The 20,389-nt window shown below is 46.4% G+C and overlaps 1 protein-coding gene across 1 annotated transcript in view; it reads right to left on the bottom strand.

Annotated features, from left to right (window-relative positions):
• Positions 1-20,170, bottom strand: part of limk1a (LIM domain kinase 1a) — a 144,779-nt gene extending 124,609 nt beyond the window's left edge. Inside the window, exons 1-2 of the mRNA XM_060905776.1 lie at positions 20,036-20,170; positions 414-513 (exon numbers count right to left, since the gene is read on the bottom strand). Of these exons, the coding sequence (XP_060761759.1) occupies positions 414-513; positions 20,036-20,093 (158 nt within the window). The 5' untranslated portion in view covers positions 20,094-20,170. The remainder of the gene's footprint in view (positions 1-413; positions 514-20,035) is intronic.
• Positions 20,171-20,389: the final 219 nt, after the last annotated feature.

The raw sequence follows: 20,389 nt of genomic DNA, 5'->3' as shown, positions 1-20,389 counted from the left end.
ACAAATTTGGAAACTTAGAGGAGCATCTGCGTGCACAATTTTCACAGCACGGCCAGCGAGCATCTGATCTGCCTAATACAGTGTATAGTCTGCAGTATAACATGTATACCAAATGAACTCTGCAGTTTTGCTTAAAAAAAAAAAAAGTCAACAACAAGAAGAGTTGCTTGGTTTTTTTTTTCTCCTTTTTACTGGTTGTCGAACCTACTTTCCCACCGGGAACTACAAATTAAGTACTTATATCCCAGACACAAAATGTGCTTATCCCAAGATAGTGGTTTGTTCACAACTGGCTGTAATAAAGAGGCCGTGCAACTACAGCCACATGCATTTGGCTCTGCCGGGCTACGCTCGCTCACACTTTTTCTAGAATTTCCATTTTCATACAGCGATAACAAAATATCATAACCAACCTGAAACAAATGGTGTGCCAGTCAGTACTGAGGGCCTGCAGGTATTGCTCATCATAAATGTGCTGTCCACATCCCGCACACAATGGCAATCGTCCACCAGCTGTCAAACACAAACCAAGATTAAGTTACCTTAAAAAAAAAAAAAACCAAGATTGTCTAATACTCCTAACAGAAATTACCACAAAAGACTTCAGACTTTTTCAGACCAACATTATGATTATAAAACGCATTTACAAAAATGTCAACTCACTAAACGCTAGCCGACTACTAAACTAACCTCTAAAAATATGCAAAATAAATTTACTATACTGTAAATTAAACCCATGCTATAAATAAAAGCGTCCAATAATCGCCACTTATTAATTTAGCTTTAAATGAACAGCTAAGAAAATAAGCAGTGTGGGAAATAAGGAATTTTAAGCAGACCGTCACAGGACAGACGAGTCTGAAATGTTGTCTATTCGTCCAAATTTCAGCCTGTCCAAATGACACCTTAGGGCCCTGAAAGCTGAAGGGCTTTAGATGCCTGATGACTTCTCAGCTATTTCCTGGCACATTTGTGAGATCCTCAGAGGCCAAATTACACTACAAATTGAATATAATTTGAAAGGAAATGTCAGACGATTCAAGAAAACAGTAGCACACACAGGTCAGTTCCATGTTTGGAGAAAAGTATGGGGGCAAGGATGTTCCAGTTTCGTGTAGTCTGAGGAAGTGGTTTTTTTTGGGCACCCTGTCATGACGCTCCTGGATACACTGAACAGATGGACTCTCTGTCAGAGAGAAGACACACAGTGGATATATTTAATTTAAAAAAAATATATATATATATATATATATATATATATATATATATATATATATATATATATATATATATATATATATATCCATCCATCCTCTGGTAGAGGACCCGAGCTTGAGGATGACATGGATACCACACCCCCTGCCAGGGGTGAGAAGGAGATTTTTTTTTTGTGTGTGTGTATATATATATATATATATATATATATATATATATATATATATATATATATACACACACACACACACGCGGTGCGATTTGTCAAAAAACCAGAAAGGGGGGGGATGTTTGTGTTTTTTTTTTTAATCATGAAACGTCACAAAATTAAGGTAACAATAGGCTAACAGCTCAATAACATCCAATGATATCAAATGAATAACACTAAATGAAAACGAACACTAAACCAGAGATAGTAAATTAATCTTCCTATCTCTCTGACTAAATACACGAACACTAACACACAACAAAGTTCGCATTGCTTGTCGCGTTGCTGTGATGTTTCTCTCCCTCCGGATTAAATGGACAGTGACTCGAAAATCACTGAAATACATGAATACTAAATGAACAGTTTGCTCTGATGGCGCAGTTCATGTGGCCTTTTCTGCTTTCCCGTCGATGCGCTATCCGCCGAGTTTCGCCCTTCTTTAATCCACATTTCTGCAAATTTCTCAGCAGGGAAGGAACGCACGTCTGGCCCATTGACAGCGAGGAAAAGAAGGCTGTCAGTGTGGATACATTCATTCTGTTGCGCTCATCAATAAGGATGTGATTCATAGCGCTAAATCCACGTTCACACTGATTATCTACAATGTATCTATTTGCTGGGGACGTTCGTGAACATCAAAGCTGCCACTTCGGGTCATTTTGAAAGTGAGTGCAATGTAGACCATAGAAAACTGTGTCACAACATGCCTGTCATGTCAACTTTTTTTTGGTTTGTTTGTTTTATTGATGGGGTTGTTCCCAAGGATTTTTTTTCAGCAGAGATAAAAAAACGGGGGGGGGGGTATACAATAAGCTGGTTGCATAAGTGTGCACACCCTTAAACTAATACTTTGTTGAAGCACCTTTTGATTTAATTACAGCATTCAGTCTTTTTGGGTTCACACCTGCCATCAATTAAAATGACTCTGATTAACCCCAAATACAGTTCAGACATTTACTCCGTTGCCTCCTCCAGCAAAAGCCAGGGTTCACAGAGAGCTTACAAAGCGTCAGAGGGATCTCATTGTTGAAAGGTATCAGTCAGGAGAAGGAGACAAAAACATTTCCATGGCATTAGATATACCATGGAGCACAGTGAAGACAGTCATCAAGAAGTGGAGAAAATATGGGACAACAGTGACATTACTGAGAGCTGGACGTCCCTCCAACAAGACGAAAACTGGTCAGGGAGGCTGCCGAGAGGCCTACAGCAACACTGAAGGAGCTGCAGGAATTTCTGGCAAGCACTTGCAAGTTGGCCTAGTGGTTGGAGTGTCTGCCTCTCGATCAGGAGATCGTGAGTTCTATTCACGGTCAGGTCATTTAGTTTAGTTTAATTTATTCATTACTATTTACAACTTAAGGTACAATAACATATATTGTATATCGCTATGGGCAAACTGTAGGTTAAGCACCACTGCATTTACACTGTCAAATACGGTGGATCACTGATGCTTTTGCAGCTTCAGGAGCTACTGTAAAGCTCAATGATGAAATCTGTTAAGTCCCAGAAAAAAAAAAAACTAAAAAAAAAAAAAAGTTTTGCCCCAAAACTGATTTCCTCTCTCAGGACACAAAGACACATGATATAGTTCCTGCATACACCAATCAACTCAAAAACACTGTACAATTTAAATGGGAAACATGCTTCAGTTACACTGTGTTCACTATAATTCCCAGTGGTGCCAATAATCATGCGTTTTTGTTGAAAATTATTTCTTGACTAGCAGGTTACCTGGCGTTGCCCAGGTTTTGCAAAATTCTGGGTTGCCCCCAGGCTTCCATGTCAAATCTGGTGAAGATCAGTCAAGAAATGGTGATGTTAACCCAAGACAAACAAAAATCCAAACATCCACCACCCAGGGGCCCACCGTGGCTCAAATATGGAATTTCTGAGTTCTGCCAAATTGTGGCTCTCTCCTATACCTACATGACAAGTTTAATGAAGATCTGTTGAGAGTTTGTGTTGATAAATGTAAAGCCTTGGTCACAACCGGCCGTACGTGCTCCTACGGCCGGTCTACGTGCAAAAAACGCAAGAAACGCACGGAGGGCACGCATGTGATGTGCTGATTTTCGAGCCGTAGAGGTTCTTTGTCATGTCAAACAAACTCTACAGGCGCTTACGTTTTTTTCAGGTTGCAAGACAAACTTACGGCCAACGCGCGTCTTTCTCCACGAACAAAAAAAATGCAGCGATTTGGGAAACGCCAAAAATCGCACGACCAAAAAAATCATACATCCAGTTGTGACCTAGGCTTAACATGAAAGGCACTGAGGGAGGGAGTGGGTGGATGATGTGCCCCCTGGGACCCGTACATGAATGTTCTTTATATCTGCAAAATTCTGGGTCATCCCCGTACCTACTTGCCAAGCTTGGTGAAAATCCGTCGAGCAATGGCAACGTTAGCTCAAATAAACTTTGACTTTGCCGCTTATTATATAGATTAGGGATTTGGTTCTCTCTGAATAAATTTATTTCAATGAAAGGTTGGATTTTAGTCATTTTTTCAGTGAGACATGCATTTACTTATTTTTAAAAAAAAAAAAAAGTTTTATATATCATTGAACTCAACAAAATATCAATATAGCCAAGCGTAATAATTTTCAGGTGCACTTTGGAAAAAGGTTTCACATGCTATTCTCAGCCATCATAAGCAACTTATTTACTTTTGGTAAATTTTGGTAATTTGCATTTTCATACTTTTCCAGCTAAAGGTTTTGAAAATGTTAGAATTTATTACTTTAATAAATAAAATGTATTCAATTCTGCCAATACTTTTCTTTCGACTCAATTACCTCGTTGTTAATTTGCATGTATAGAATGGTTAATTTTATTTTCTGATTACATGGTGTCTAAGGTCTGAGACGCTTTGTTGCTCAGTGTATTCAAAATATAATATTTGCTTCAAAATGTAATACATTTTACACTGAAGTTTTTTTTTTTTAAATGTAGAAGTACATATACATTTTACATATAACTGTTTCGATACGTTTAACAGTTATTCCACAAAATCAAGTCGTACATGAGCTGATCGCTCGGCTCAGTATGATGAGGTTGAGTGGAATAACTGTTTTACTCTATCCACATTCACTGGATTTTGAGAAAAAGAGCATTATTTTTTGCAAATTCAATGAAGATAAACTTGATACAAAACATCCAACAGAATCATTTCCACTTAGAATGTAAACAAACCAGTGAAATGACAGCAATTTGTGAAAAATGCTATAATTATTAGAAGAAAAAAGTTCTATGAAATTTTCATTCCATATTTTATTGCTTTTTTTTTGTATTTTTTGGGGTTGTGTTTTCAAGTAGAGTTTTTTTTTTTTTTAATCCTCAGTTGGTTCGGAAACACACTTACCATTTTCTTCTTCAGGGTTTTTTTGGGCAGTTGGCAAGCCAACTTTAAAGGTGCATTACTGCCACCGAATAGACTGGAGTGTGGAACAGGAGATATTGGAGGGACTTTTTAGTCATATATATATATTTTTTTTTTTTGGGGGGGGGGGGGGGGGGGGGTTAATACTTGAAGTGACTTGACACGCTCCATTTTGTTTTTCTCTACTCATGGTATACGAGTTGATAGCCTAGTAGTAGAGTAGCCAATCGGAGCATACAATTGCTCATATCCAGTGAATGTGGAGAGAATAATTTACACTCACCAGCCACTTATTAGGTACACCCATCCACCTGCCGGCTTATGCAGTTCTCTAATCGGCCGATCCCTTAACAGCAGCACGATGCATAAAATCATGCAGATACAAATCACGAGCTGCAATTAACGTTCGCTTCAAACATCAGAATGGGAAAAATTGCGATCTCAAAGTGCGACTTTCACTGTGGCATGGGTGTTGGTTTGAGCATTTCAGAAACTGCTGATCTCCTGGGGTTCACACACACGTTTACACAGAATGGTGCAATAAATAAATAAAAAGTGAGCTGCGTGAGGGACAGTCCTGTGGGTGGGAACAAATGTCTTCTTGATAAGAGAGGTCAGAGGAAAATGGCCAGATTGGTTCAAGCTGCCAGGAAGGATACAGTAACTCATAGCAACTCTTTACAACTGCGGTGAGCAGAAAAGCATCTCAGCATGCAACAGCAGAAGAGCACATTGGTTCCATTCCTGCAGCCAAGAACAGGAATCTTAGAATCAAGAACCAGTTCCTATTAAAGTGGCCAGTGAGTATCGATATCGATCATTTTAAAAATTCTCTTATTTTGTTTTGTAAAAAGGTTATGAAAGTCTTTGGAGTAGCTTCCTGTTTGTTGTAGAGTGCTATTTTCTTTTAACAAATGAGCTTTGAACCAGCTGCCTTCAGGCAAATTTTCCTTTTTAATGAAAGACTACTTTGTCAGTAATCCATTTCTCCAAACAAACATGTTAAAGTTCACACATGACACTTTTGTCCTGACTATTACTTTTGCATTTACTAAGCCTTCTCCTCAATGATAACGAAAGTTGCCAGGTACTCAAATGTGTTGTGTTTTTTTTTTTTTTTTAAATGCACAAACATTGAGAAAATTAATTAAGAAACTCGTTCAATGAATCACTGGAAGTACACTACCGTTCAAAAGTTTGGGGTCACCCAGACAATTTTGTGTTTTCCATGAAAAGTCACATTTTTATTTCCCACCATAAGTTGTAAAATGAATAGAAAATATAGTCAAGACATTTTTCTGGCCATTTTGAGCATTTAATCGACCCCACAAACTCAATCTGCTCAAAGGAAGGTCAGTTTTATAGCTTCTCTAAAGAGCTCAACTGTTTTCAGCTGTGCTAACATGATTGTACAAGGGTTTTCTAATCATCCATTAGCCTTCTGAGGCAATGAGCAAACACATTCAGTGCGTTTACATGCACATAGAGAAAATCGAATTTCTGCCGTAGCTCGACTGAAATCGAAGTTCTAAATGCCATGGAAACACCTTAGCTCGGCTGAAATCGAACCGAACTGGAATTCTCGTAATCGAACTACACGACCTAGATTATGCGATTGTAGCCGAGCTACTTAATGCATGTAAACCCTATCGAGCTACGTAGTCGAGCTACTTACTTCAGCACTGCCCCTTCCGGAAGTGACGAGACCACAAGCGGGAAACACAACAGCCTCGGTCGGCATGACAACAGTAGTAGAAACGTGCACTTCTGGAGCAATGAGGAGATAGAGTTCATGCTCATTCAGCTTAAGGAGTTGAATCGATGTTGCTGTCCTCGTCGTCGTTCTTCTTGTGAACACGGAACTGATAACTTTGTTTATACTCTTGAATAGCTCTTCTTCATGACGACAACCGGAAGTGTACCAACACGATGGGGTGTGTAGCGCCACCTGTGGCTCGGGTGCACAATGTACCTCACACAATAGCTCGATTTCCTTGTGTGCATGTAGGATTGGATTTCTCTGGCAACCCTGCTGGGACCCTTAGCTCGATTACCGACAGCAGCTCGATTTGGATGTGCATGTAAACTCATTCATTGTACCATTGGAACACTGGAGTGATAGTTGCTGGAAATGGGCCTCTATACACCTATGGAGATATTGCACCAAAAACCAGACATTTGCAGCTAGAATAGTCATTTACCACATCAGCAATGTATAGAGTGGATTTCTGATTAGTTTAAAGTGATCTTCATTGAAAAGAACAGTGCTTTTCTTTCAAAAATAAGAATTTCAAAGTGACCCCAAACTTTTGAACGGTAGTGTACCTTCAGGTCACAGGAGAGGGCAGGGGAAAATTCTGACACCTTTCATCATGGAGGAATAGTAGCTGTAGGACACTGTAGCAGTGAACTTCACTACTGTACAGGAAGAAGAAACTGTCCACGTGATTTACTTAGCATGTCTACTAGACTTGTAGCACTCGAGTCCGACTTGTGCCCTAATTTTAAGGACTTGTGACTTGACTTGGACTCGAGCACTGATGGCTCAGACTCGGACTCGTGCATTAACTGCATTCAGATTTGTAAATTGGAGACGAGGACTCGTATTTCTTTATTTTTTGTAACATGCCATAATAATTTGGCGTAAGATAAAGTGGTGCTTGAAAGTTTGTGAACCCTTTAGAATTTTCTATATTTCTGCATAAATATGATCTAAAATGTCATCAGATTTTCACAAGTCCTAAAAGTAGATAAAGAGAACCCAGTTAAACAAATGAGACAAAAATATTATACTTGGTCATTTATTTATTGAGGGAAATGATCCACTATTACATATCTGTGAGTGGCAAAAGTATGTGAACCTCTAGGATTAGCAGTTAATTTGAAGGTGAATTTAGAGTCAGGTGTTTTCAATCAATGGGATGACAATCAGGTGTGAGTGGGCACCCTGTTTTATTTAAAGAACAGGGATCTATCAAAGTCTGATCTTCACAGCACGTTTGTGGAAGTGTATCATGGCAAGAACAAAGATTTCTGAGGACCTCAGAAAAAACGTTGTTGATGCTCATCAGGCTGGAAAAGGTTACAAAACCATCTCGAAAAAGTTTGGACTCCACCAATCCACAGTCAGACAGATTGTGTACAAATGGAAGAAACTCAAGACCATTGTTACCCTCCCCAGGAGCGGTCAACCAACAAAGATCAATCCAAGAGCAAGGCGTGTAATAGTCGGCAAGGTCTCAAAGGACCCCAGGGTAACTTCTAAGCAACTGAAGGTCTCTCTCACATTGACATTAGCCAATGTTCATGAGTCCACCATCAGGAGAACACTGAACAACAATGGTGTGTATGGCAGGGTTGCAAGGAGAAAGCCACTGCTCTCCAAAAAGAACATTGCTGCTCGTCTGCAGTTTGCTAAAGATCACGTGGACAAGCCAGAAGGCTATTGGAAAAAATGTTTTGTGGACGGATGAGACCAAAATAGAACTTTTTAGTTTAAACAAGAAGCGTTATGTTTGGAGAAAGGAAACACTGCATTCCAGCATAAGAACCTTATCCCATCTGTGAAACATGGTGGTAGTAGTATCATGGTTTGGGCCCGTTTTGCTGCATCTGGGCCAGGACGGCTTGCCATCATTGACGGAACAATGAATTCTGAATTATACCAGCGAATTCTAAAGGAAAATGTCAGGACATCTGTCCATGAACTGAATCTCAAGAGAAGGTGGGTCATGCAACAAGACAATGACCCTAAGCGCACAAGTCGTTCTACCAAAGAATGGTTAAAGAAGAATAAAGTTAAATGTTTTGGAATGGCCAAGTCAAAGTCCTGATCTTAATCCAATCGAAATGTTGTGGAAAGACCTGAAGCGAGCAGTTCATGTGAGGAAACCCACCAACATCCCAGAGTTGAAGCTGTTCTGTACGGAGGAATGGGCTAAAATTCCTCCAAGCCGGTGTGCAGGACTGATCGACAGTTACCGGAAACGTTTATTTGCAGTTATTGCTGCACAAGGGGGTCACACCAGATACTGAAAGCAAAGGTTCACATACTTTTGCCACTCACAGATATGTAATAGTGGATCATTTCCCTCAATACATAAGTATAATATTTTTGTCTCATTTGTTTAACTGGGTTCTCTTTATCTACTTTTAGGACTTGTGTGAAAATCTGATGACATTTTAGATCATATTTATGCAGAAATATAGAAAATTCTAAAGGGTTCACAGACTTAAGCACCACTGTACTTATAAGTACACTAATTTTTATACAAATTTCATGCAAGAGAATGCACATTCACCTGTTCATACATCAAGTTCAGGTACAAACTAACGTTAATGGTGCTAAAATGCCTGGAGGGAACGCCGCTAGGATTGTCTGCTTTGCTTGTACAGACTTCTTGTGCAGTGGGACAAAAAAAAATAAAAAAATTATTGCACTGTGTGGTCCATATGTAGAAGAATTATTGAGGAGACGATGGGGACAACCTCGAACTTCAAATCGTCATTTGGCAAGACTTCACCCAGAGAAGGATGTGACCCGCTATGTTCTTTGCTCTGTTGATAGCAGGGTTTGCTTGCTGACTAATGAACTAGCTAGTGTTAACCCTCATGTTACTTGCCCTGTTGATAGTGGGCGGGGCTTGCTGAGTGATGATGAAGCTTACGGTATCTGTAGCCTATTAACTAAAACGGGGCGGTCGGGCAGTAACGTCAGTCCAACACAGTAGCAGAGACGCTTTCACATAAAGGCAGCAACGGCCACCGTCAAATGGTACGGATGGAGTCTTGTTCTCAGACTCGGATCAATAATGGACTCGACTCAATTTTCTTTAATGACTTGGACTTGACTCGGAGTTGAACACTGGGGACTCGAGACTGGAGTCAGACTTGAAGTTTAGTGACTCAATGACAACACTGATGTCTACAGCACTAATACAAAAACAGTGTGCAAATGTATAATCTATTTTAGTATCATATCAGATCATTTTCATGAAATGATCATTCCCCAGAAATGAAATTTATCCAGGAGGAAATGTGGAAAATAACATCTGTTCATTGTTGTTTTCTGTTTTCCTTTAACAATGTTAGAATTTTGCTCTCTTAAACCGAATTTGACTGGCAGTCAATCGACGGGCTACTCACCTTTCTGCCAAATGTCGTCACAGGCAGGCGCACGTGCACACTTGTACTGCCATCTTTGTAAGGACACTCATTGACCGTGTATTCCCTGGCCCCGAACCTTAACCATCACAACGAAACGCCCAACCTCAACCCTTACTCAAACATAACTTAAATTTGAACCTGAGGACCAGCCAAACTGCTTTCACTCTGCTGGTTAAAAGCGTGTTCCTGTTATCAATATGTAGCAAGTATACGCACGCCCATGCGAACATTATTCTAATTTTCTTATTTGGTTCTTTATACTTATTTTTTAAAATGAATGCTGTTCAATCAATCACTCAACACTTGACCTTGACAGCTCACATGAGAGCCACGAGAAAAACATGTCAGGAGTCACTTAACCTTTGTTGTGTAGACAGACGACTGACTATATTTACTCCGAGAAATGTGTTCAGATAAGGAAGAAAGATAAAAAGAAAGAAAGACAAAGAATGTACACAGACAGGAAGAAACAAGCTAAACAGACAGGAAAAAAAAGAAGGAAAAAAGTGACACGGGGGGTGGAAGAGAGGAAGGAAAAAAGTGACACGGGGGGGTGGAAGAGAGGAAGGAAGAAGTGACACGGGGGGGGTGGAAGAGAGGAAGGAAGAAGTGACACGGGGGGGTGGAAGAGAGGAAGGAAGAAGTGACACGGGGGGGTGGAAGAGAGGAAGGAAGAAGTGACACGGGGGGGTGGAAGAGAGGAAGGAAGAAGTGACACGGGGGGGTGGAAGAGAGGAAGGAAGAAGTGACACGGGGGGGTGGAAGAGAGGAAGGAAGAAGTGACACGGGGGGTGGAAGAGAGGAAAGAAGAAGTGACACGGGGGGGTGGAAGAGAGGAAGGAAGAAGTGACACGGGGGGGTGGAAGAGAGGAAGGAAGAAGTGACACGGGGGGGTGGAAGAGAGGAAGGAAAAAGTGACACGGGGGGTGGAAGAGAGGAAGGAAGAAGTGACACGGGGGGTGGAAGAGAGGAAGGAAGAAGTGACACGGGGGGGTGGAAGAGAGGAAGGAAGAAGTGACACGGGGGGGGTGGAAGAGAGGAAAGAAGAAGTGACACGGGGGGGTGGAAGAGAGGAAAGAAGAAGTGACACGGGGGGTGGAAGAGAGGAAGGAAGAAGTGACACGGGGGGGTGGAAGAGAGGAAGGAAGAAGTGACACGGGGGGGTGGAAGAGAGGAAGGAAGAAGTGACACGGGGGGGTGGAAGAGAGGAAGGAAGAAGTGACACGGGGGGTGGAAGAGAGGAAGGAAGAAGTGACACGGGGGGTGGAAGAGAGGAAGGAAGAAGTGACACGGGGGGGTGGAAGAGAGGAAGGAAGAAGTGACACGGGGGGGTGGAAGAGAGGAAGGAAGAAGTGACACGGGGGGGTGGAAGAGAGGAAAGAAGAAGTGACACGGGGGGGTGGAAGAGAGGAAAGAAGAAGTGACACGGGGGGGTGGAAGAGAGGAAAGAAGAAGTGACACGGGGGGGTGGAAGAGAGGAAAGAAGAAGTGACACGGGGGGGTGGAAGAGAGGAAGGAAGAAGTGACACGGGGGGGTGGAAGAGAGGAAAGAAGAAGTGACACGGGGGGGTGGAAGAGAGGAAAGAAGAAGTGACACGGGGGGGTGGAAGAGAGGAAAGAAGAAGTGACACGGGGGGGTGGAAGAGAGGAAAGAAGAAGTGACACGGGGGGGTGGAAGAGAGGAAAGAAGAAGTGACACGGGGGGGTGGAAGAGAGGAAGGAAGAAGTGACACGGGGGGGTGGAAGAGAGGAAAGAAGAAGTGACACGGGGGGGTGGAAGAGAGGAAGGAAGAAGTGACACGGGGGGTGGAAGAGAGGAAGGAAGAAGTGACACGGGGGGGTGGAAGAGAGGAAAGAAGAAGTGACACGGGGGGGTGGAAGAGAGGAAAGAAGAAGTGACACGGGGGGGTGGAAGAGAGGAAGGAAGAAGTGACACGGGGGGGTGGAAGAGAGGAAAGAAGTGACACGGGGGGGTGGAAGAGAGGAAGGAAGAAGTGACACGGGGGGGTGGAAGAGAGGAAAGAAGAAGTGACACGGGGGGGTGGAAGAGAGGAAGGAAGAAGTGACACGGGGGGTGGAAGAGAGGAAGGAAGAAGTGACACGGGGGGGTGGAAGAGAGGAAAGAAGAAGTGACACGGGGGGTGGAAGAGAGGAAAGAAGAAGTGACACGGGGGGTGGAAGAGAGGAAGGAAGAAGTGACACGGGGGGGTGGAAGAGAGGAAGGAAGAAGTGACACGGGGGGTGGAAGAGAGGAAAGAAGAAGTGACACGGGGGGTGGAAGAGAGGAAAGAAGAAGTGACACGGGGGGGTGGAAGAGAGGAAGGAAGAAGTGACACGGGGGGGTGGAAGAGAGGAAGGAAGAAGTGACACGGGGGGGTGGAAGAGAGGAAGGAAGAAGTGACACGGGGGGTGGAAGAGAGGAAGGAAGAAGTGACACGGGGGGTGGAAGAGAGGAAGGAAGAAGTGACACGGGGGGGTGGAAGAGAGGAAAGAAGAAGTGACACGGGGGGGTGGAAGAGAGGAAGGAAGAAGTGACACGGGGGGTGGAAGAGAGGAAGGAAGAAGTGACACGGGGGGGTGGAAGAGAGGAAAGAAGTGACACGGGGGGGTGGAAGAGAGGAAGGAAGAAGTGACACGGGGGGGTGGAAGAGAGGAAAGAAGAAGTGACACGGGGGGGTGGAAGAGAGGAAAGAAGAAGTGACACGGGGGGGTGGAAGAGAGGAAAGAAGAAGTGACACGGGGGGGTGGAAGAGAGGAAAGAAGAAGTGACACGGGGGGGTGGAAGAGAGGAAGGAAGAAGTGACACGGGGGGTGGAAGAGAGGAAGGAAGAAGTGACACGGGGGGGTGGAAGAGAGGAAAGAAGTGACACGGGGGGGTGGAAGAGAGGAAGGAAGAAGTGACACGGGGGGGTGGAAGAGAGGAAAGAAGAAGTGACACGGGGGGGTGGAAGAGAGGAAGGAAGAAGTGACACGGGGGGTGGAAGAGAGGAAGGAAGAAGTGACACGGGGGGGTGGAAGAGAGGAAAGAAGAAGTGACACGGGGGGTGGAAGAGAGGAAAGAAGAAGTGACACGGGGGGTGGAAGAGAGGAAGGAAGAAGTGACACGGGGGGGTGGAAGAGAGGAAGGAAGAAGTGACACGGGGGGTGGAAGAGAGGAAAGAAGAAGTGACACGGGGGGTGGAAGAGAGGAAAGAAGAAGTGACACGGGGGGGTGGAAGAGAGGAAGGAAGAAGTGACACGGGGGGGTGGAAGAGAGGAAGGAAGAAGTGACACGGGGGGGTGGAAGAGAGGAAGGAAGAAGTGACACGGGGGGTGGAAGAGAGGAAGGAAGAAGTGACACGGGGGGTGGAAGAGAGGAAGGAAGAAGTGACACGGGGGGGTGGAAGAGAGGAAAGAAGAAGTGACACGGGGGGGTGGAAGAGAGGAAGGAAGAAGTGACACGGGGGGTGGAAGAGAGGAAGGAAGAAGTGACACGGGGGGGTGGAAGAGAGGAAAGAAGTGACACGGGGGGGTGGAAGAGAGGAAGGAAGAAGTGACACGGGGGGGTGGAAGAGAGGAAAGAAGAAGTGACACGGGGGGGTGGAAGAGAGGAAAGAAGAAGTGACACGGGGGGGTGGAAGAGAGGAAAGAAGAAGTGACACGGGGGGGTGGAAGAGAGGAAAGAAGAAGTGACACGGGGGGGTGGAAGAGAGGAAGGAAGAAGTGACACGGGGGGTGGAAGAGAGGAAGGAAGAAGTGACACGGGGGGGTGGAAGAGAGGAAAGAAGTGACACGGGGGGGTGGAAGAGAGGAAGGAAGAAGTGACACGGGGGGGTGGAAGAGAGGAAAGAAGAAGTGACACGGGGGGGTGGAAGAGAGGAAAGAAGAAGTGACACGGGGGGGTGGAAGAGAGGAAAGAAGAAGTGACACGGGGGGGTGGAAGAGAGGAAGGAAGAAGTGACACGGGGGGGTGGAAGAGAGGAAGGAAGAAGTGACACGGGGGGGTGGAAGAGAGGAAGGAAGAAGTGACACGGGGGGGTGGAAGAGAGGAAGGAAGAAGTGACACGGGGGGGTGGAAGAGAGGAAGGAAGAAGTGACACGGGGGGTGGAAGAGAGGAAGGAAGAAGTGACACGGGGGGGTGGAAGAGAGGAAAGAAGAAGTGACACGGGGGGGTGGAAGAGAGGAAAGAAGAAGTGACACGGGGGGGTGGAAGAGAGGAAAGAAGAAGTGACACGGGGGGGTGGAAGAGAGGAAAGAAGAAGTGACACGGGGGGGTGGAAGAGAGGAAAGAAGAAGTGACACGGGGGGGTGGAAGAGAGGAAAGAAGAAGTGACACGGGGGGGTGGAAGAGAGGAAAGAAGAAGTGACACGGGGGGGTGGAAGAGAGGAAAGAAGAAGTGACACGGGGGGTGGAAGAGAGGAAAGAAGAAGTGACACGGGGGGGTGGAAGAGAGGAAAGAAGAAGTGACACGGGGGGGTGGAAGAGAGGAAAGAAGAAGTGACACGGGGGGGTGGAAGAGAGGAAAGAAGAAGTGACACGGGGGGGTGGAAGAGAGGAAAGAAGAAGTGACACGGGGGGGTGGAAGAGAGGAAAGAAGAAGTGACACGGGGGGGTGGAAGAGAGGAAAGAAGAAGTGACACGGGGGGTGGAAGAGAGGAAAGAAGAAGTGACACGGGGGGGTGGAAGAGAGGAAAGAAGAAGTGACACGGGGGGGTGGAAGAGAGGAAAGAAGAAGTGACACGGGGGGGTGGAAGAGAGGAAAGAAGAAGTGACACGGGGGGGTGGAAGAGAGGAAAGAAGTAGTGACACGGGGGGGTGGAAGAGAGGAAAGAAGTAGTGACACGGGGGGGTGGAAGAGAGGAAAGAAGAAGTGACACGGGGGGGTGGAAGAGAGGAAAGAAGAAGTGACACGGGGGGGTGGAAGAGAGGAAAGAAGAAGTGACACGGGGGGTGGAAGAGAGGAAAGAAGTGACACGGGGGGGTGGAAGAGAGGAAAGAAGTGACACGGGGGGGTGGAAGAGAGGAAAGAAGTGACACGGGGGGGTGGAAGAGAGGAAAGAAGTGACACGGGGGGGTGGAAGAGAGGAAAGAAGTGACACGGGGGGGTGGAAGAGAGGAAAGAAGTGACACGGGGGGGTGGAAGAGAGGAAAGAAGTGACACGGGGGGGTGGAAGAGAGGAAAGAAGTGACACGGGGGGTGGAAGAGAGGAAAGAAGTGACACGGGGGGTGGAAGAGAGGAAAGAAGTGACACGGGGGGGTGGAAGAGAGGAAAGAAGTGACACGGGGGGGTGGAAGAGAGGAAAGAAGTGACACGGGGGGTGGAAGAGAGGAAAGAAGTGACACGGGGGGGTGGAAGAGAGGAAAGAAGTGACACGGGGGGAAAGAGAGAAAAGAAATGACACGGGGGGGAAAGAGAGAAAAGAAATGACACGGGGGGAAGAGAGAAAAGAAATGACACGGGGGGGAAAGAGAGAAAAGAAATGACACGGGGGGGAAAGAGAGAAAAGAAATGACACGGGGGGGAAAGAGAGAAAAGAAATGACACGGGGGGGAAAGAGAGAAAAGAAATGACACGGGGGGGGGAAGAGAGAAAAGAAATGACACGGGGGGGAAGAGAGAAAAGAAATGACACGGGGGGGAAGAGAGAAAAGAAATGACAAAAGAAGTGTTATCAATATGTAGCAAGTATACGCACGCCCATGCGAACATTATTCTAATTTTCTTATTTGGTTCTTTATACTTATTTTTTAAAATGAATGCTGTTCAATCAATCACTCAACACTTGACCTTGACAGCTCACATGAGAGCCACGAGAAAAACATGTCAGGAGTCACTTAACCTTTGTTGTGTAGACAGACGACTGACTATATTTACTCCGAGAAATGTGTTCAGATAAGGAAGAAAGATAAAAAGAAAGAAAGACAAAGAATGTACACAGACAGGAAGAAACAAGCTAAACAGACAGGAAAAAAAAGAAGGAAAAAAGTGACACGGGGGGGTGGAAGAGAGGAAGGAAAAAAGTGACACGGGGGGGTGGAAGAGAGGAAGGAAGAAGTGACACGGGGGGGTGGAAGAGAGGAAAGAAGAAGTGACACGGGGGGGTGGAAGAGAGGAAAGAAGAAGTGACACGGGGGGGTGGAAGAGAGGAAGGAAGAAGTGACACGGGGGGGTGGAAGAGAGGAAGGAAGAAGTGACACGGGGGGGTGGAAGAGAGGAAGGAAGAAGTGACACGGGGGGGTGGAAGAGAGGAAAGAAATGACACGGGGGGGAAAGAGAGAAAAGAAATGACACGGGGGGGGGAAAGAGAGAAAAGAAATGACACGGGGGGGGGAAAGAGAGAAAAGAAATGACACGGGGGGGGGAAAGAGAGAAAAGAAATGACACGGGGGGGGGGAAAGAGAGAAAAGAAATGACACGGGGGGGGGAAGAGAGAAAAGAAATGACACGGGGGGGGGGGAAGAGAGAAAAGAAATGACACGGGGGGGGGAAGAGAGAAAAGAAATGACACGGGGGGGAAGAGAGAAAAGAAATGACACGGGGGGGGGAAGAGAGAAAAGAAATGACACGGGGGGGAAGAGAGAAAAGAAATGACACGGGGGGGAAAGAGAGAAAAGAAATGACACGGGGGGGAAAGAGAAAAGAAATGACACGGGGGGGAAAGAGAGAAAAGAAATGACACGGGGGGGAAGAGAGAAAAGAAATGACACGGGGGGGAAGAGAGAAAAGAAATGACACGGGGGGGGAGAGAGAAAAGAAATGACACGGGGGGAAGAGAGAAAAGAAATGACACGGGGGGAAGAGAGAAAAGAAATGACACGGGGGGGGAAGAGAGAAAAGAAATGACACGGGGGGGGAAGAGAGAAAAGAAATGACACGGGGGGGGAAGAGAGAAAAGAAATGACACGGGGGGGAAGAGAGAAAAGAAATGACACGGGGGGGAAGAGAGAAAAGAAATGACACGGGGGGGAAGAGAGAAAAGAAATGACACGGGGGGGAAGAGAGAAAAGAAATGACACGGGGGGGGAAGAGAGAAAAGAAATGACACGGGGGGGGGGAAGAGAGAAAAGAAATGACACGGGGGGGGGGAAGAGAGAAAAGAAATGACACGGGGGGGAAGAGAGAAAAGAAATGACACGGGGGGGGAAGAGAGAAAAGAAATGACACGGGGGGGGGAAGAGAGAAAAGAAATGACACGGGGGGGGAAGAGAGAAAAGAAATGACACGGGGGGGGAAGAGAGAAAAGAAATGACACGGGGGGGGAAGAGAGAAAAGAAATGACACGGGGGGGGAAGAGAGAAAAGAAATGACACGGGGGGGAAGAGAGAAAAGAAATGACGGGGGGGGAAGAGAGAAAAGAAATGACACGGGGGGGAAAGAGAGAAAAGAAATGACACGGGGGGGAAGAGAGAAAAGAAATGACACGGGGGGGAAGAGAGAAAAGAAATGACACGGGGGGAAGAGAGAAAAGAAATGACACGGGGGGGAAGAGAGAAAAGAAATGACACGGGGGGGGAAGAGAGAAAAGAAATGACACGGGGGGGGAAGAGAGAAAAGAAATGACACGGGGGGGGAGAGAGAAAAGAAATGACACGGGGGGGAGAGAGAAAAGAAATGACACGGGGGGGAAGAGAGAAAAGAAATGACACGGGGGGGAAGAGAGAAAAGAAATGACACGGGGGGGGAAGAGAGAAAAGAAATGACACGGGGGGAAGAGAGAAAAGAAATGACACGGGGGGGAAGAGAGAAAAGAAATGACACGGGGGGGAAGAGAGAAAAGAAATGACACGGGGGGGAAGAGAGAAAAGAAATGACACGGGGGGGAAAGAGAGAAAAGAAATGACACGGGGGGGAAAGAGAGAAAAGAAATGACACGGGGGGGAAAGAGAGAAAAGAAATGACACGGGGGGGAAGAGAGAAAAGAAATGACACGGGGGGGAAGAGAGAAAAGAAATGACACGGGGGGGAAGAGAGAAAAGAAATGACACGGGGGGAAAGAGAGAAAAGAAATGACACGGGGGGGAAAGAGAGAAAAGAAATGACACGGGGGGGAAAGAGAGAAAAGAAATGACACGGGGGGGAAGAGAGAAAAGAAATGACACGGGGGGAAAGAGAGAAAAGAAATGACACGGGGGAAAGAGAGAAAAGAAATGACACGGGGGGAAAGAGAGAAAAGAAATGACACGGGGGGGAAGAGAGAAAAGAAATGACACGGGGGGGAAGAGAGAAAAGAAATGACACGGGGGAAAGAGAGAAAAGAAATGACACGGGGGGGAAGAGAGAAAAGAAATGACACGGGGGGGAAGAGAGAAAAGAAATGACACGGGGGGGAAGAGAGAAAAGAAATGACACGGGGGGAAAGAGAGAAAAGAAATGACACGGGGGGGAAAGAGAGAAAAGAAATGACACGGGGGGGAAAGAGAGAAAAGAAATGACACGGGGGGGAAAGAGAGAAAAGAAATGACACGGGGGGGAAAGAGAGAAAAGAAATGACACGGGGGGGAAGAGAGAAAAGAAATGACACGGGGGGGAAGAGAGAAAAGAAATGACACGGGGGGGAAGAGAGAAAAGAAATGACACGGGGGTTAAGAGAGAAAAGAAATGACACGGGGGGGAAGAGAGAAAAGAAATGAGAGAAAAGAAATGACGGGGGGGAAGAGAGAAAAGAAATGACACGGGGGGAAAGAGAGAAAAGAAATGACACGGGGGGGAAAGAGAGAAAAGAAATGACACGGGGGGGAAGAGAGAAAAGAAATGACACGGGGGGGGAAGAGAGAAAAGAAATGACGGGGGAGGGAAGAGAGAAAAGAAATGACACGGGGGAGGGAAGAGAGAAAAGAAATGACACGGAGGGGAAGAGAGAAAAGAAATGACACGGGGGGGGAAGAGAGAAAAGAAATGACACGGGGGGGGAAGAGAGAAAAGAAATGACACGGGGGGGAAGAGAGAAAAGAAATGACACGGGGGGGAAGAGAGAAAAGAAATGACACGGGGGGGGGAAGAGAGAAAAGAAATGACACGGGGGGGGGAAGAGAGAAAAGAAATGACACGGGGGGGGGGAAGAGAGAAAAGAAATGACACGGGGGGGAAGAGAGAAAAGAAATGACACGGGGGGGGGGAAGAGAGAAAAGAAATGACACGGGGGGGAAAGAGAGAAAAGAAATGACACGGGGGGGAAGAGAGAAAAGAAATGAAACGAAACGGGGGGGAAGAGAGAAAAGAAATGACACGGGGGGGAAGAGAGAAAAGAAATGACACGGGGGGGGGAAGAGAGAAAAGAAATGACACGGGGGGGGGAAGAGAGAAAAGAAATGACACGGGGGGGGGGAAGAGAGAAAAGAAATGACACGGGGGGGAAGAGAGAAAAGAAATGACACGGGGGGGGGGAAGAGAGAAAAGAAATGACACGGGGGGGAAAGAGAGAAAAGAAATGACACGGGGGGGAAGAGAGAAAAGAAATGAAACGAAACGGGGGGGAAGAGAGAAAAGAAATGACACGGGGGGTGGGAAGTGAGAAAAGAAATGACACGGGGGGGAGAAAGAAAAGAAATGACACGGGGAAAAAGAGAGAAAAGAAATGACACGGGGAAAAAGAGAAAGAAAGAAAGAAAGAAAGAAAGAAAACGGCCGGAAAAAGAGAAAGGAAAAAGAAATGACGGGGGGGGGGGGATAAAGTTACTTGGACACTAATGGAATGGACTGAACTCTGCTTCATGAGCACTTAAACTGTGCTGAGAGGCGGAACAGAGAAGCCGCAGTAAAAACAGCGCAAAGCACGGAGAGAACCGGAGTTACAGCGGAGTGACTTTCTGCACACAAACCCGGAGCAGGTGGGATTTACTGTCCTGTCTCCCCCCGCACTGTCTCACGCTCAGCAAGAAACTCAACGCTCTCAGGCGCTTCAATCCCAAACCATCATTCCCATTTCCACCGAGAGACAGACAGAGAGAGACAGACAGACAGACGGAGAGAGATTTGTTTAAAGCTTTGTGCTGAGCGCCTTTCCCACTCCGCATCCCGCACGACCTCTGAGCTCGAGGAAAAGTGCGTGCGCTCATCAAACTCAGGCGCACAGAAACACGAACCTTCCTCCTCCCCCATGCGCTCGTCCTTCCAGGTACAGCAGAGCAGCATCAACCTCATCCACCCTCCGCCCGGGAGCTCCGCCAAACAGCCCGGCGCAGGAATTCCCGACCTCTTCCGCCCCGAAACACCGAGCCGAGCTCCTCAGCAGAGCAGGCAGCGAGCTGTGCGCTTTCCAAACGGGACACGGCCAATTCGCCAATCGAGCGATGGGCAGGGCTGCGGGAGGCAGAGAGAGGGGGCGGGACAAAGCTTTTAGTTGGCCAATCACACGCTTCGAGTCGGCCAACCAAACGCAATTCCCGGGAAAACTGACCGGAAGCGCTGTCAAAGCTAACAAAATCCCTTGAGGCTCC

This window comes from Neoarius graeffei, chromosome 23 (genome assembly GCF_027579695.1).
Source record: "Neoarius graeffei isolate fNeoGra1 chromosome 23, fNeoGra1.pri, whole genome shotgun sequence".
In the NCBI taxonomy this organism is placed as follows: domain Eukaryota; kingdom Metazoa; phylum Chordata; class Actinopteri; order Siluriformes; family Ariidae; genus Neoarius; species Neoarius graeffei.
This window is presented reverse-complemented; position numbering and strand designations above follow the sequence as displayed.